At 37.1% G+C, this 16,557-nt stretch overlaps 1 protein-coding gene and 1 non-coding gene across 2 annotated transcripts; one reads left to right on the top strand and one right to left on the bottom strand.

The window, feature by feature from the left end:
• Nucleotides 1–590: 590 nt before the first annotated feature.
• On the bottom strand, nt 591–1,635 carry LOC109020041 (transcription factor MYB4-like). Its single transcript, XM_019002431.2, has 3 exons — nt 1,503–1,635; nt 1,230–1,359; nt 591–957 (listed from the first exon to the last, which is right to left on the bottom strand). The coding sequence occupies exons 1-3, from the start codon at nt 1,633–1,635 to the stop codon at nt 615–617; spliced, it is 606 nt and encodes a 201-aa protein (XP_018857976.1). The 3' UTR covers nt 591–614.
• Nucleotides 1,636–5,494: 3,859 nt separating this feature from the next.
• LOC118348830 lies at nt 5,495–5,602 on the top strand. Its single transcript, XR_004801837.1, has one exon. It is a non-coding gene; the product is annotated as a small nucleolar RNA R71 (small nucleolar RNA).
• The last annotated feature ends 10,955 nt before the right edge of the window (nt 5,603–16,557 follow it).

Below are 16,557 nucleotides of genomic sequence, written 5' to 3'. Positions count from 1 at the left end.
CTCCCCGCTGAGGTTGGCGAAAGGAAGAAGCGGCTGTTATTGGGCTGTTAGAGAGAGAAAGAGGAGAGGTAGAGGGGCCGTTTATCAAGTGTAACTGTGTAGGGATTGAATGCACATATTTGATGGCACAAAAAATGGGTGACGTGGGCAATTGCTTACTGCACAAACTTGGATACTTTTCCAGCATGTCATTTCTCATAAAATCTTGTTCTTGAAATATATAGAAAAAACATTCCACTGCCGAATATTTTTGTAAAAATTATGTGTACATAGATTATGTCTATTTCATTTGTATTAATAAAATTATTCTTATTAAAAAAAAAAAAAAAGAGTTAATTTGCAAATCAATGGAAAATCCTATATATGCGCAATGTTATCCATTCATAGACTCACGCCAAGATTAAGAAAAATAAAAATCCATTTCTAGGTAGGTGCACGCAATATCCCTTTTCACCCACCTGAGCCAACTCGCTGTCATCCCAAAAGAAAGAATAGATCATGCATGCAGTGGAATTGTCCTTGGATTATCAAACTTCCAGTTGACAACAGAATCCACATGAAGCAGATTCATAAACCGCTAAAGAAGCAATTTAAATATACATGAATAGATCAATTCATATATCATGTAAAAACTTAAACCAACTTGCGTCCATTTCAAGTAATTTGCTCATCCACTCTAGATCTGAAGGCCCCTGATCCTCCTCCCTAGAGCTATTAAAGAAGTCATCTCCATTGAAACTAGCTTTTGAGTTCTCATGATTTCCCTTGGAGGTACCCTCTTCCCATCTATTGAGTATATTGCCCATCCTCTTTCCATTGTTTTGATGATCAATTTGCACTCTGAGAATTTTGTTTTGTTTCTCCTTTTGCTTTATTTTCTTACTCAAACGAGAATTCCAGTAATTCTTAATCTCATTATCAGTTCGACCCGGTAGTCTTCCAGCAATCAAAGACCACCTAAATGATTACCAAAGTAGTTAACTTTAAAACGTCGCAAGCAAATTATATATAATCAATTAAATTGCATATAAGGATAGTATAAGTACTTATAAAAATTCTTCTCATCAGTCATTATTCACCACTCTACACACCACACCCTTATGAAAAAATATAGGTGTAGAAATGAATAGTGACTAATATATAATATTTCTCGTATAACTTATACCTTGGCTTCTTATTAAAAAAACAAAATTCTTAAACCTTGGCTTGCAGATGAACAAGAGACTTGCCTGTTTCCTAGGAGTTTATGAAGCCTAAGTATTAAATCCTCTTCTTGGTCAGATATATTGCCCCTTTTAATATTGGGTCTAAGATAATTCATCCATCTCAGCCTGCAACTCTTCCCACTTCGATTTAGACCTGAAACAAACCGGAACTCCTCCATTAAGATCGGCTACAAGGCGAGAGAGAGAGAGAGAGAAGAGACTAGCTGGGAGCTGGAACCATTAACTCGAGAATCGTTCTTTTTGGTAGTAACTGTTAGAATTTATATGTTTACGTACCTGCTTTAGCTGCAACTATCTTCCACCTCTTTGGACCTTGGATTTCAATGACTCGAGCCAGCTTTTGGTCCTCTTCAGCTGTCCATGCTCCTCTATTACCATCTCTCTTGGTGCAAAGCTGGGTGCTTGTCATTACTCCTTCTCTTGTATGCGAAAGTAAGGCTGGCAACTCCTACTCTTTTCGGAGAGCCAGAAAGTGATTTTGCTTTGTGCTTGCAAGATGTACCTTTGTAGTAGTAGATCGTCATGAGAATTACGTCCTTTAATTTATTATATCTAGCTACCTTTGTTCCGGAAGAATACGAACCGTAAGTAAACCATTAATTGAAGAGCGTGAGGTTTGAGGGTAGAAATAATTTCTTAAGAGATGCGTGCTGTGATGATTGAAGGATGAGAATAGTATATAAACATTTGTACGAATGACTGAGCCCGCATGGTGACTTCACTGATTGTTCTTGGACCACCAAGCAATTAATGTGGCACATGATGAATATAGAAAACAAAATTATAATACAGGTCAATGGCTGTTGTTATCCGGTTCAACAAAATATTTGAACACATTAGCTGGGGTTGGTTTGGATTCAAAGATAAAATAAGATCACTGGAGTTAGGGTTCGTGCATGTGATTTGTTCAGTTTTTCGCAGGGAATAGAATGATCATGACAACTAACTAGAGACTCAAATGTCGATCAATATAGCAGTCTTGTTGTAATAATGAGTGACGTCTCGAGTATCATACCGAGAATAAAAAAGTGAAGTCAAAAGTTGGAAGCATTAGTAATTGCAATGATTAATTAGATACCGAATTCAGCGAAGATAAGGGTGGCGTCTATGGCCTTGTCTACACGTGCACTTGCTCGTTGACTGCGACCAACTGCTCATTTTGTTTTTACGAGTCTTGCATATATATTTTAAATGTTGGATTTTATTTTAAAAATTTAACGGATAATTTCTTAAATTCAGCCGAGTGTTTTAAAATCTTCTAAATATTTTCATAAGTACAAAATTATTTTAATGGGATATTTTAATGTTATTGGACCAAATTTAGTTTTTAGGTAAGTCTCTTTAATTTTGAAGCCTTGGAAATAATATAGTTTTAAAAAAAATTATTTAAATGATTTTATATCTTTAGGAATATTTATTTAATATTCATCATTTTATATTATGATGAAAAATATTATTTTGGATCAAGAAAACAAAGTTGGCCTACTTGCAAGCCAGCAAGTACTTTTGTTGCCACCGACAACACCACCTCCACTGTCGTGCCTAGCCTGCAACAACCCCTCCTGCCTCTCGGCTTAACCCTCACCCCATGAATCTCTCTCTCCCTCTCTTTCATTCTCTTCTCCGCCCCTCTCTCAATTAGGGCTCTGTCGTTAGCACTAGCTACCGTCACCGCAAGCCACCATGAAGAAAATGAGACCACTACCGTCACTTTCTCATTCTCCCTTTTCCCTCCCTCGGCCCCTCACTCTCTCACCACCTGTATTCCTCTCTATTTCTCTCATTCCTCAACCGCCGCCCACAGCCACCTGCGACACTGCTAGTCACCAGCCATCAACCACCATTATGAGACTGGAACCGAAGCCTCCCCAACAACCACAAACCCTCAACCTCATCGCACCCTTAACCATCGTCTTCCACCCCTCACATCATCTTTGTTGTCCTTCAAAAAGCCTCATTGCCAACCACTACCTAGCCATGAGCAGCCACCACGCCACCCATAGTGAGTTTCCCAGTCACCAACCGAAACCACCATGGTCCTCTGCTCCTCAGCCTAGCACCACCGTCCATGGCCAGCCTCCACCCCTTTGCTTTTTTCCACTACCTTGGATAGCCACAGGGAACATCACACACACGGTTTCTCATCCTCTACTTGACTCACCAACACCACCAACTGTGCGACCATCACGTCACCTATTTACATGAACGCCAACGACCTGCAGCGAAGCTCAGGACGCCTCAATCATCCAGAAATCCCTTTTGCACTGTAAGTGGCTCTATGGATTGACCTTGAATATGATTGTTGATGGAATTGTGGACTTTGTACTGTTGTATAAATTTTGAAATGTGTTCCATTGTGGTGAACTGTGAATGGTATAATTGTGATATGATTATATGTTGTGTGAAGTGATAGGGTTATTGTGTAGTTGTGATGTAGTTTGTGACGTGGTTGTATGTTGTGAAGTGATGGGATTAAATGTGAAGTTTGTGATGTGTGAATTGATGGGATGATTGTGTAGTTTGTTATGTGGCAGGATGTCATGTGAAGTGTTGGGATTGTGGAGGTTGGGAAAATGTGAGGTATGATGATTGTATTAGTTTGGGAATTGGTGAAGCCATGGGTTTATGTTGGTTTGTTCTATATTAGGTTTAAACCTCCATTTTTGTACATCAAACCATTATAAGTCAATGTGTACTCGTGAGCCATCCTCTCGGTTTTCTTTAAAAATACAAAACTAGTTGGTACATGCCTCTCGGGTGTGACTTTCTTAGCTGTCCCTTTTCTTTTCACGAGTTCTAGCCACTCCCTTCCTCATTTTCTCTTCATGGCATCAAGATATAGCCATCTCAAGCTCCAAGTCACAAATGCTATTAGGATTGAACTAGAAATACTACAAGGCATTGTAACAATAGAATTTCAGTCCTTGTAACTCTCAATTTTCAATTCAGTCTTCTATATTCCTTCCCTTATTCAGCCTCTATTTTGAAGACTTTTATTGCCTTAGTCCATGTCAATGAACCAACAAATTCTAAATCTTTGTTAGCCATTCATGACCCTCATAACAGGGGAAGCCAAAAATAAACAATTGGTAGTGCAATAGCTAAGACAAAGGAGCAACAACTGCTCCACTTCTTTTCCTTTACACATCTCTTTTATCTTATGTGTATAGCTAATTCCAAAACTCCATGAGAACACCAAGAGTCTACCAAAACCTTAGTTTTCTTGCACCCAAAGTGGAACTACAACGAACATCCACTTATTGTTTCCACTATACCCAGAGATTCTCTTTGTTTTCTCCAAATTCATACATGAAGAGAGTCTCAAGACAAATCTCTGCTTTAAGGGTTGGATTTTCTAAAGTTTTTCCACTTCTCAAGACTGTGACAGCCTTTAATTGCTTCAGGGTGGAGTCCTCTCCCATTTCTAACACTTGATGAATTTGGTTTTGAAGATTGGGTTGTGGTTGTGCAGGGAACTTCCCTTTCTCTTGAATACTCAAAGTAGAAGTGATGCTTGACAAGGATCCTCTGAGATCATCGAGTGCTTGGGAATTTTCGTTATTGATTACTACTTGCCCTTGCATGAACTGCTATAGATTGGATGCTAGCTGGTGAACAGTCTCATCCAGGTTTCTCCTCTGGTTCACAGCTATAGGTGCTGGGTATTGGAGTGATCCTTGTACAGCTGGGTGCATGTTTGTTGCATACTGGTTAGGCTTAGGTGGATGAGATGAGGATTGGGCTGCCTGTTCATTCCTCCAGCTGAAATTAGGATGGCTCCTCCAAGTGGGATTGTATGCATTTGAGAAGGGACCTACAAAAGATTTTGAAATCAAGTTAACAGAATTAGATTGATCTAGAAGAACTTCCTTAAAAGTTGGGATTGTAGGGCAGTCACCAGTGACATGCCATATTTCTTCACAGATATTGCATTTTTTTGGAATTTTCTAAACAACTTGAACTTCTTTGGATTTATTAACATCTATGGTTTCTAACTTTTTGGAAATCAAAGATAACCTAGCATGCAAATCATCCACCTCTTTTAAGTTGTATTTACCTCCTCCAGTGATAGTTTTTATAGGCTCAGTCCTATCATACATATCTGAAGTGTCCCATGACTGAGCATTTTCAGATAAGTAGTCAAAGTACTCAAATGCCTCATTGGGTTCTTTATTAAAGAACTCCCCATTACACATTGTTTCCACAAACTGCCTCATCTTGGGTTGCAAACCCTCATAAAAAAAAAACTAATTATTCTCTAGTTTTCATACCTATGATGAGGGCATGCATTAAGAAAGTCCTTAAATCTTTCCCAACATTGATAAAAAGTCTCAGTTTCTTTTTGGGCAAAATTCATGATTTGTCATTTTAATGCATTAGTTCTATGCATAGGGAAGAATTTTTTTAGGAACTCAATTTGCATTTCCTGCCATGTCCCTATTAACCTAGGTCTTAATGAATTCAATCAAGTTTTAGGCTTTTCTTTTAGGGAAAATGGGAACAGTTTAAGTTTTATCACCTTTTCTGTACAAGTTTTGTCCATGAATATAGAGCAAACCTCCTCAAATTCTTTAACATGCAAATATGGGTTCTCAGACTCCATCCTTTAGAAATGAGGTATAAGAGGGATCATGTCAGGTTTAAAATTGAAATTGTTTGCATTAAGGGGTTGTATAATGCATGAGGGTGAGCTAGTCCTAGTAGATTGCAAATAATCTTTGAGAGTCTTATTATGATTCCCAACTCTCCTCTCATCTTGTTCTTCTTCAACCATGGTACTAAGACTCTCAGAAAATGACTCAAATGAAAGTGACTCACAATCAGAGTGTGCCACAGAATCTTATCTGACCAATCGAGAGGAGTGGTCTCTACTCCAAAAAGACATGCAAATGCTCAACCACAATACACGACCAACACCAAGTTTAACTTGGTGGATAGTAATAGCAGTAGTATAAAATAAATAAAAAACAATGACAGTAAGCTTTGACAGAGAATGTTATTCACAATAAACAAAGGAAAAACAGAGAAAGCTATGGTTAGAGATCACCAGAGTGTGAAGAGGTTCACACTCAGTCACCCATTGTCTCTGCAGTGTTTTGACAGCTCAGCAATTTGCCTTTGATCCCCGACAACAACGCCAAAAACTTATCTCTCCTTTTAAATTGCCTCTCAAGTGTAGAAGGTGTCTAGCTTGTGTATAATGATAATCCCAAGGTTGATTTCACAAGGATTAAAACATATTTAGTGCTATGCAGTTATTTATGGAATAAAGGAATTAAGGAAGTGAAATATTTGTTGGGTAAATTCCTTATGGTCACTGAGCAAGCGTGTAAACCAGATTGTTCACACCAGAAAACTCAAAGGTTTGAAAATAATTTTGTTTCTTTTTTGAAAATCCTAAATGAGAATAAGATGGATTTGGGTGCACACTGAAATATATAAAACAACTAAAGAAACTGAACTCTCTGCGTTGATAAAAAAACAAATGCGATACTTAAAATCGAAGTTCTAAACAGCTTTTAGACAAACACCTAGGCTTCGGGTCTCCTTCGCACAGAGGGATTTCATGAGGGTTTTGCATTCCACAATTACTATCAAATGCAGTTTCAGTCAAGATTAAAGCATTTGGATGATGTATATGATTTAAGCACTAACAAAACATTTTCTGAATAACCTCAATAAATTTCACATTAGACCAACAATCAACATGCAACTCGGAATTAGGGTCTGCAATCCTTAAGCTTTCACCGTGCCTTCAATCAACGATGAACCAAAAAGGAAACATAAAAACCCTAATCTCAGTTTCTATAAGAATGGTAGAAACTTATGGAGAATACAAATTAAAACCGAAAGGAAATCAAAACCCCCAAGTGAAACCCTATTGCTCAAAGGTTTCCCTTGACCTAGGTTACAAAATTACTCCCTCATCAAGTATGAAAACAAACTATTAATCAGGTAAAAGGACTGGTCCATAATCCAAAGAAAGGAAAAACAAAAACCCTAAAATTGGAAGTAGAATTTTTGAAGTGATTTTCAAACTCTGCCAAAAATCCCAACATCCCCTTCTTGCACACCATTTCCTCCATTTTAAGCTCTCATTCCTCATCCTCTCCAGTGCTCCTGCTAATCTCTCTCTCCAGGTCGTTGCTCTCTCCAATTCCATGCGGTTCTCTAAGGTGCAAAATAGCAAGGGTTAAGGGTTTGTGAAAGGATTCTCTTTTTTCTCTTTTTTCCTCTAAGTGTCCAATGAGTGTGTGAGGTAAGTGGCAGATAGTAGTATTTCACATGTATTTCCCATTTTGACCTTGTGGGTCCTTTGTTGAAAACCTATTGTGTAAATAAGCATATGTAATTCATTTTCAAACCAAAACCCCTAATTTTCGTGCTCAATTTTCATATTATTTCCACTTAATCACCAGGGCTTCCCGAGCTCTGCCCTTTCATAGCCAGTCGGACATAAGTCTATTGACTTGCCGACCTTCGAGCTACAAGCCAAATCTCTAGACTCACCATGATGCATAACTGCTGCTAGCGGGTTACCTTCGGAAACAAGCCTTTGGAGTTAACAGGCCTTCGAGCTTCACAATCGCCTAGCCCTGGTTACCTTCGTAAACAAGCCGATGGGCTCGGTAACCACCTAAAGTGGACCCAGGGGGTCGACGGGCCCTCTGACCACTTTGCGTGGGACACTTCACACAAACTCCAACACTAACAGCAAATCAGAAACAAAAACATCGAACGAACATACACCTTTCAAATGACGATAAACATACGAACAATGCACAACCAAAACTATGTATCATACGCGGTTGAGTACACCTTCCACTACATCCGAGCTTCGCGTTCGCATCATGTGTGGTTGCATACACCTCCCTCCACATCCGAGCTCTGCACTCGCGTCATATGCGGTCGAGTACGCCTTCCGCCACATCTGAGCTCCACGCTCGCGTCATACGCGATCGAGTACACCTCCTGCCTAAAACTCACCCCTGGAGGCATTATCGCTTAACACAAGCGGAGTGGAGAACGAAGAACCCATTTTTTAGATTTGTTTTCGTACTAACGACATATGTTGCATATTTTATCTTAAAAATTCTCTAGGTCTTTGTTGGAAAAAGTTACCCTTAAAAATCGTGGGCATCTGTGGAGGGATAAAATAACAAGCCCAAGGTTGGGCCCAACCCATCAGGCCATCACTAGGGACAAAAAAAGAAAGGTGTAGGAGACAAGAAGGGACATGGAGCATGCAGATGTCAAGAGTTAGGAGGTGTCAGGGGTTAGGAAGCGGGGGGAGGCAGGAGAAATGGGAGTGTCAGGAGGCATGAGGGGATCAGGAGTCGGGGGGTCAGGAGTCAGGGGTCAGACACGCAACTACCAACAGTTGTAGGAAGAGGGTCATATAAAAAGGGATGCCTATACAACTTCAACTCTCGTTGGATCAGATCTTCTTCTTCTTCTTCAGCAACCTCTTAAGGAAGACAGCATCTCCAACAGGAAGAGTGTAACAGCCCGCTAGAAATTCACTGGTGGAATTTCTATTGACTTTAGGAATCTCATGAAAACCCCATAAGTTTTTATAAATCGACCAATCGCACAGGTTTTAGTCTGTCAACATAGTTAATGTTATCACTCACTATGGTGCTAGAAATATGAGTTTAATTATTTGATATAGTTAAAAGTGTCAAAATGTGTTTTGATCTATATTATAGACTTAGTTGATTATTTAGGATTTTATGGCGCAATAGCCCATTTTCATAATTCCGGAAGAAATGCCTGTTCGAAATTGTGAAATTATTTTTAGGGGCACTTCGGGGTTGAATTTCAGTAAACAATTCTCATTATAAGTTAATATGAATATTTAGAATTTTTCAGTACTAAGTTTATTTTGCATTTATTCGGAATGAACAGTGTTTCAAAATCACAGTGTGGAATGTCCAAATTATGTTAGAGAAGTTTTATTTGGACACTTGACAAGATCTTAGCCACACATAGTGAATAGTATTAGACACTTGGCATCATGAGGAACCATTAGATAGATTTGTTAAGGAAATCAAGGTGTGAGATCATGTCACCTAAGCAAAACTTTGTTTCATCTGATCAACCAGATTGTGCCAGACCAAAGAGGGTTTCAATCCTAGCGAAACCCTAAATGGTTGGAATCCATTTGAAACCCCAAAACCTTGGTTGAAACTGAAACCCTAAACGGTTTCCCAAAGCCTAAAGTTGGTCTCCAAATCCTTTTTAATCCGATTTTTAGCATTGTGTTTAATCACTTGATTAAATCATTTGCACATGCTATTAATTAATCAAACTCTTGTTATAACTTCATTATCCAACCTTTTAAACCTTGAAAATTTGATTGGGCGAAGAAAAATTAGATTTGAGCTTGATAGCATCTCAAACCCTAACCAAACTCTCTTTAAACCCCAAATTGAAGCCCACTTGGTTGAGGCACACCAAGGCCCACGAATTTGACCATCTTGACAAAGCTTCTTGAAGAAGTTTCCTCCCTCACATGGCAGACCATTTACTGCCATTGGCTATACACAATAGTGCCTTGATGTGAAGGAGAAATCCACCCCATCAACCTCCATATCTCACAATTGCTACAGGCAGTCCTTGCTCCTCTCTATTCTCCACTTTATGTCACATAGCCACCTACAATCAAGGGTCATTCATGCCCATAACTTCCCCTCCAGAAGTCTAAAGTCGTGCAAGATACATTTCACTCACTTTCATCACTTCTTCACCACATTCTTAGAGAAGAATTCAAAAGAGCTCTATCGGGCAGATTCCTGGGTCTTCTTGCATGGAGAGTTTTGACCCATTGTAAGTATTTTAGCATGATGAATCCTTCATACATGTTGTTCGTATTTGATTTTATATTTCATGGATAGCTTATTAGTCTCATTTCATGCACATTTGATCACTCAAAAGTATTTTTAACCATAGAAAGGTCATTCTAGGTGTGAAACTAGAGAGTATGTTATGCTTTGAAATTTTTGACCAAGCTAATGGACATATCTTGGTCTGAATATTTAATAGAGTGTTGTTAGAATGAGTTTATAAATTTTTATTGAGGTTTTGTTGCATAAATAAAGCTTTTGATGATAGATTTCCTTAGATCTAGAAATTTAACAACTGGAAGTGGAAAAATAATTTTTGTTTTGAGAAAGTTTGAATATTTTGTGGTTTAATTTTATTCCAAAGGCTTTGATATTTTTATGTGATGATCCTAAGCCTCTTATATATATATATATATGTTAAGATGTTATTTTGAAGATATTTAGTATTAGTTTTAAAGATATGAATTTTCTATGCAATAGGAGTTCTGTTAGGCCTAAAATTTGATGTTGTTGGGTTAGATCCATGTTTTATTGAGCTTTAGCCATGTGATTTTAAGATTGATGGTTGGATCTTCTTTAGGATACTTTTTTAAACCATTTGATGTGGTAGTTTGAAGATCACATGTCTTTAAGTCATGAATCAAGAGATTGATCAAAAGTTAGTTGAGAGAAAAATTTTTGTTTTTGGACTAAGTGTAAAACCAAAAAGTCCAAATGTTGTTTTGTGATTTTTGGTGACTTTTGTTTGATGATTTAAGGCATTATTGATCTTAGGATGACGTTATGAATATGTTAGAAGTAAGATTTGATTTTGTTTGGAATTCTTTGAGATTATTTTATTAAGGTCAAAACTTGTAATTTAAGGGTTTACTTTTTATTAAAAAGTTTGGGCCTCCTTACAAAAAGTTTGGTGTTGATGATTAGTTTTTTCTTAATAGATATTTTAAATGTGTTTTTAAACTTAGGATAGGAAGATATTTGTTACAAAATTTTGATTTAATCATGGGTTTTGAAGATGAAAGAAGTTGCAACCAAAATCAAGAGAAATGACCTATAAATGTTTCGACCATAGTGAGTTTTCCATAGTTGTGAATGATTTTAAATTTTTCTAAGTTGATATTTGAGTTAAGATGTGAAATCCTTAAGTTAGAGGTAAAATAATAATTTTCCCACATATAGAGGGTAAAATGATAATTTTATTCCAAATTGTCTCTTTTCACATTTCTAATTGTTAGCAATTAAATTTCTAACTTTTAAAATACTCTATTACAGTTTCTCATGTTTCGTGTTTTATTCTCGTAGATCGCGACGATCGAGGTAAGTTAGTTCTTAACTTACTATCAGTTTACTGTGTATGTGTGATGGGTAAGAGAACTACAATTTATATTCGTATGTTGTTATATATGCCATGCCATGTCATGTCTCACATGTTTATTTATTACATGAATTATTCTGTTACAAAAATCTTATCTGTTACAGAATATATTTTGTCTCATGTTACTATATGTTGTAAATATATCACGTTACGTATGCTATCTTTTACATGTATGTCATGTCACGTAATATTCACTGTCAGATATTAGGAAATATTGTCTGTTACATGGTATGTCATGTTACGAAATATTTTATGTTACATATATGACATGTTATGGAATGTTGTCTATTACATTTATGTCTCAAAGTATGTCATGTTTGTCGTCTTACATTCATGTCACATCACGCTACGTCAGGACTTCTGTCTTTTATGTCACTTTCATGTTACGTCACGTTACGAAATGTAATGTATGCCAGTTAAGTTATTCATGTCAATCACGACCCTAAGCGTCAGGATAGGGTAATATTCTAGTGGAACTCCTTTGTTCAAGCTGGAGTGTCTAAATAGGTGTGAAATTTCCTGAGTTGATGAAGTACAGTCAACAAGTTGCAAATGAGGCCTAACTAGCTGGTCACCGGAGCGCGCTAGACACTAACACCGATGGAGCTACACTTTATGTTACGTGTATCCACAGTAAGTGTGGCACAAACAATTCATGGGGCCACAACAACTATGGAGCATGAAGTATAGGGCCACAACAATTGTGGAACATACACTACGTGAAACACAGTGATTGTGACACATAGAATACGTGGGACTACAACAATTGTGGAGTACGTATTAATGCACTCACAGCTGGTATAGACACATGTGTTGTGATGCGGTAATCGGTAAAGACATACTGCTCAAGGGGACCCGTGTAGCACCACCCGTATGGTCACTTTTATTAATTTAGTTTATTGAATAAGATTCAGAATTCATATATTTCACGTTCAAGTCATGTTTTACATTATGTTATGTTCAAGTTCACGTTCATGTTATTTATGCTCACGTTCATGCTATGTTTCAAGTCCATATCATGTTTCAAGTTCACATTCATGTCAGGTTATGTTCACGTTCATGTTATGTGATGTTCACGTTCATGTTATGTTTCAAGTTTACGTTTATATTATGTTATGCTCACGTTCATGTTATGTTCAAGTTCATGTTCAAATTATGTATGTTCACGTTCATGCTATGTTTCAAGTCCATGTTATGTTTCAAGTTCACGTTCATACTATGTTGTTAGTCCATGTTATATTTTAAGTTCACGTACATGCCATGTCACGTCAAACTAAGTTTCAGTTTCAGTTCAAGTTATGTCATTTATCCCATGCTATATGTCAAGTTATGCATGCTTACTTATGACTTTGATTATGCATTCATGTTTTTACGGCCATGTATGCATCATTAACCTATATGGAAGTTTCCTGTTAACTTGCTAAGATTTGTAATCAAATCTCACCGTGGTAGTCTCAACTACCATTCCCCCGAATGGTAGGCGATGTGTCAGGATCAGAGTAAGAAGTAAACACTGGCTGTAACACCCCAAACTCGGTTGGCCTGGAGAATTACTACCTGTCACTTAAGAACATGTTTCCCAACACAACTAAAATAAAACTCCAAAACTTTATTAGCAAAACTCAATCTCATGTACTCTAAATAACCACATTGAAAACTCTACAAAATCATTACTGCAGCAAAATAAACTAAGGAGTCCAAAATCTTCTAGTAGTCATAACAAACCAAACTAATACTTTCATAAGTCTTACTAAACCCAAGCCCAAGATATAATTAAATCTAAAAGACATTAAAACTAAAGGACATCAAAATTCCTTCTTCTAACATCCTCTTCTCAGCTTAATCATGCTCACCAATCTAATCCAGGTCCTCAGTTGGACTCTCCACATCATCTGAAAAATATTATGAAGATAGGGGGCGAGTTATCAACAACTCAGTAAGTAGATGACATATGCTAACGATAGAGAAGTTCGTACCAACCCAAACCTAGTAGAGCATAACAGAGTAAAGTAGAGACAGAGTCAGATATAAATACCAGTACACCATGCCAAAGGTTTTCAAATGTTATATCAAAATAATACAGAGTACCAAAATAGAATCAGACAGTTTACACACACTGACAACAAAAGCCAGAACATCTTTCTAAATAAATGCACAATTTTTTCATATTCTCAATATCGCTCACTTTTTCAGATTTCAGAAACCACATGATAGAATTTAGCTCATGTCTACACAATGCATGTCAGAACATATTTTTCCTTTTTCATAAAGATTTGATGAATAATGCAGATAAGCGACCGAGGTTGATATTTGTTTTTCCCAGGTTCCCATTACATCACAAAATATGCAAGTTTTCATAAGGTCAACCTCAGTCTTATTAACTTGTATAAAATCTAGTATAGGAACTTCGCTTACCTGGACAACTTAGCTTTTCAGAATTTTCCTAAAAAATGTCGAGTCGAATATAAATCTTCACCTATAAAAATAATAACATAATTTCCGTAAGTTTTCAATCAAACACGGATTTCGATATTTAAGCCTAAACTTCTAAAATAACCTATTTTAATATCTCAAAACTTAAAACCCTCATAATCCCAAAATATATCATCACTTCCCAAAAATCACCAATATTTACTATGACCAATGTCAAACTCAAAACACCAATATTTAAACCCGAAACAGCCAACAAATTTCATAGCATAAACCAATCTCACACAAACAACTCCATCATCCAATCCAATCGACCCCCTTACTCCTCGGTCTCAGTCCGGCACAACCAACAAATTCACAGTAAATATGAATTAGCGCAAGAAATACATTTAAATCTCAAGAGTTCTTTTGAAAAATACTTACAATGTTATAATATAATTTTTGAAAGATCACGGAGGTGCTAGAAGCGGCAACACAGCAACAAAACAGTACCAAATGCACTGTGGCCATGGGTCTCAAAAACTCACTTTTGAACAGGTGTAAACGAAGACCCGAGATTGATAGGGTAAGGTTTAGGGATGTCGGTGAAGCTAGTGGTGGTGGTGGTTGGCCGTGAGTGGCGGCATAGAGGGCAATCGAAGGCTAAAATATCCAAAACGGAAATATTGATGGTGGGGCTTTACCGGTGACAGATCGGAGGTGGGGTTGAGTCCATTGGGTTGCTAGAAGGTCGAGGATGATGTGGTCAGAAGATGGTGGCCGGAGGTGGCGCGACGGCGGGGCAGCGGAGCAAGGAGTGCCGCTGCTTAGTGTAGTGCGTGGGGGCTATCAGCGGTGAGTTAGGGGCTGAAATCACAGGGGGTGATCGCCGATCGAAGGGGAGGTGAGAGGGAGGGGCGGTGTCGGTCACCGTCGGCGCACGGCGGCTGGCTGGGGGACAACGCACTGACGGAGAGAAGAGAGAGGGAGAGACGTGCACGCGGGAGAACCAGGGAGAAGGAAAGAAAAAAAGAAAGAAAAAGAAAAGAAAAGAAGAAAAGAAAAAGAGATGAAAGAGAAAATGGAGGGAAATAAATGAAGTCCAATCCCCACATCTTGGGTCACAAAAATGATCAAACGGAAACGATTTCAAAACAACAAGTAAAATAAAATAATTCAAACGTAGTGATTAAAATGAAAATAAATAATTAAACCCAACAATAAATTAATTAAATATGAAAAACAATTTAAATGTATTACAATAATCAATTATAAGAAAGCACTTCAAAATAATTTTCACAAAATTAAAATTATAAAAAATAAACCCACTAAAAATCCAACCAATTTTAAAATAAGAGAATAAAATTTTAAATTAATAACAAATAATCTTTCAATTAAAAATACACTAAAATACATGGTGTTACACTGACAGACTGAAGGAGGTTGACTAGATATCGTAGACGCAACATGAAGCTTGCAGCCTCCATAGTTAGGTCTTTGGATAGTATGGAGCCAAGTCTCTATTGGTCTGAGATTACAACACAAGGTTACTTGCCCCTGTTCATGACATATAAGATGTAATGTTTCTAACATACATCTAGTATTATGCAATATTCACAGCAGATAATTTTTTTTTTTAGCAATACCATGCACCAAATTTATTTTATTAAGTATTCATAGATTATGTTCTAACTATTTGAGAAGTTATAAATTTGGTGCATGGTATTGCTAAAAAAAAAAATTATCTGCTGTGAATATTGCATAATACTAGATGTATGTTAGAAACATTACATCTTATATGTCATGAACAGGGGCAAGTAACCTTGTGTTGTATGTCCCGATGTTTTAGATGTCCGTCCGATCCCAAGCGGAATCTGGGGGAGCAAGAGTTCAAACTTTCTTTATATAGTGAGAAATGAGCTCCCATAAGAGACTGTAAACAAGTATATTATAATAGACTTTTCCTCTCAAACGGCCGTAGACGTAGCAACATGTCGAACTACGTAAATCTGTGTGTCCCTTACTCTTACTTTCTTTGTACTCGTTATCCATTAATCATCATAGACGTACGCATCGCCACCGTACAATTTCACCAAAACATTGTTGGAGGATCCAAACAACACCGATCAAGACCAAGTCAACTCAATGGGCTGAGAATGACTATTTTTCTCCTTCATGCCTGTTGTGCGATTTTTACAACATAAACACTGCCTTTTAGTTGAAGTGGGCGAAAGCTTTTAAGAAACCGATCGAATATCTCGTAGAACACAACTTTACAAGATGCACAATTCAAGATATCAACCCAAAAAACCAACAAATTTACAGCCAATGCAATGCTCAACATTGGCAAACAAAGGTCAAAAAAGTAATTTAACAAACAAAACAAAAAGCACTATTCATAAGCAGTTGGTGCCTTTTATTATAGTTTATAGATTAGAAAGTAATTAAATCACAACTTTTTTAAAACTTTCTTAGAAATTTATATTAAATGAAAGAAAATTTTATAAAATTAAAATTTATTTTTAATGAAATGACATGCAAGATATAAAATTAGATTTTTGACGTGCCTATCGAAGTTGTTCTCTAATTTGGGTGTGATTTGAAGAAAAAGAAATTTATTTCAAGAATTTATAGTTTTGATCGGGCCGACTCGGTTGGCTTATTAAATATAATGATAATTTCTTATCATCTATTTATTATT

This window comes from Juglans regia, chromosome 6, assembly GCF_001411555.2.
Source record: "Juglans regia cultivar Chandler chromosome 6, Walnut 2.0, whole genome shotgun sequence".
NCBI lineage: Eukaryota > Viridiplantae > Streptophyta > Magnoliopsida > Fagales > Juglandaceae > Juglans > Juglans regia.
This window is presented reverse-complemented; position numbering and strand designations above follow the sequence as displayed.

What these genes read in the sequence shown, in the direction of transcription:
- LOC109020041 (XM_019002431.2), bottom strand. Translation starts at nt 1,635, where the DNA reads ATGACAAGCACCCAGCTTTGCACCAAGAGAGATGGTAATAGAGGAGCA. An exon ending in GATAGTTGCAGCTAAAGCAG is followed by an intron (nt 1,360 to 1,502) that starts GTACGTAAACAT and finishes GGTTTGTTTCAG; the next exon opens with GTCTAAATCGAAGTGGGAAG. An exon ending in CATAAACTCCTAGGAAACAG is followed by an intron (nt 958 to 1,229) that starts GCAAGTCTCTTG and finishes GTAATCATTTAG; the next exon opens with GTGGTCTTTGATTGCTGGAA.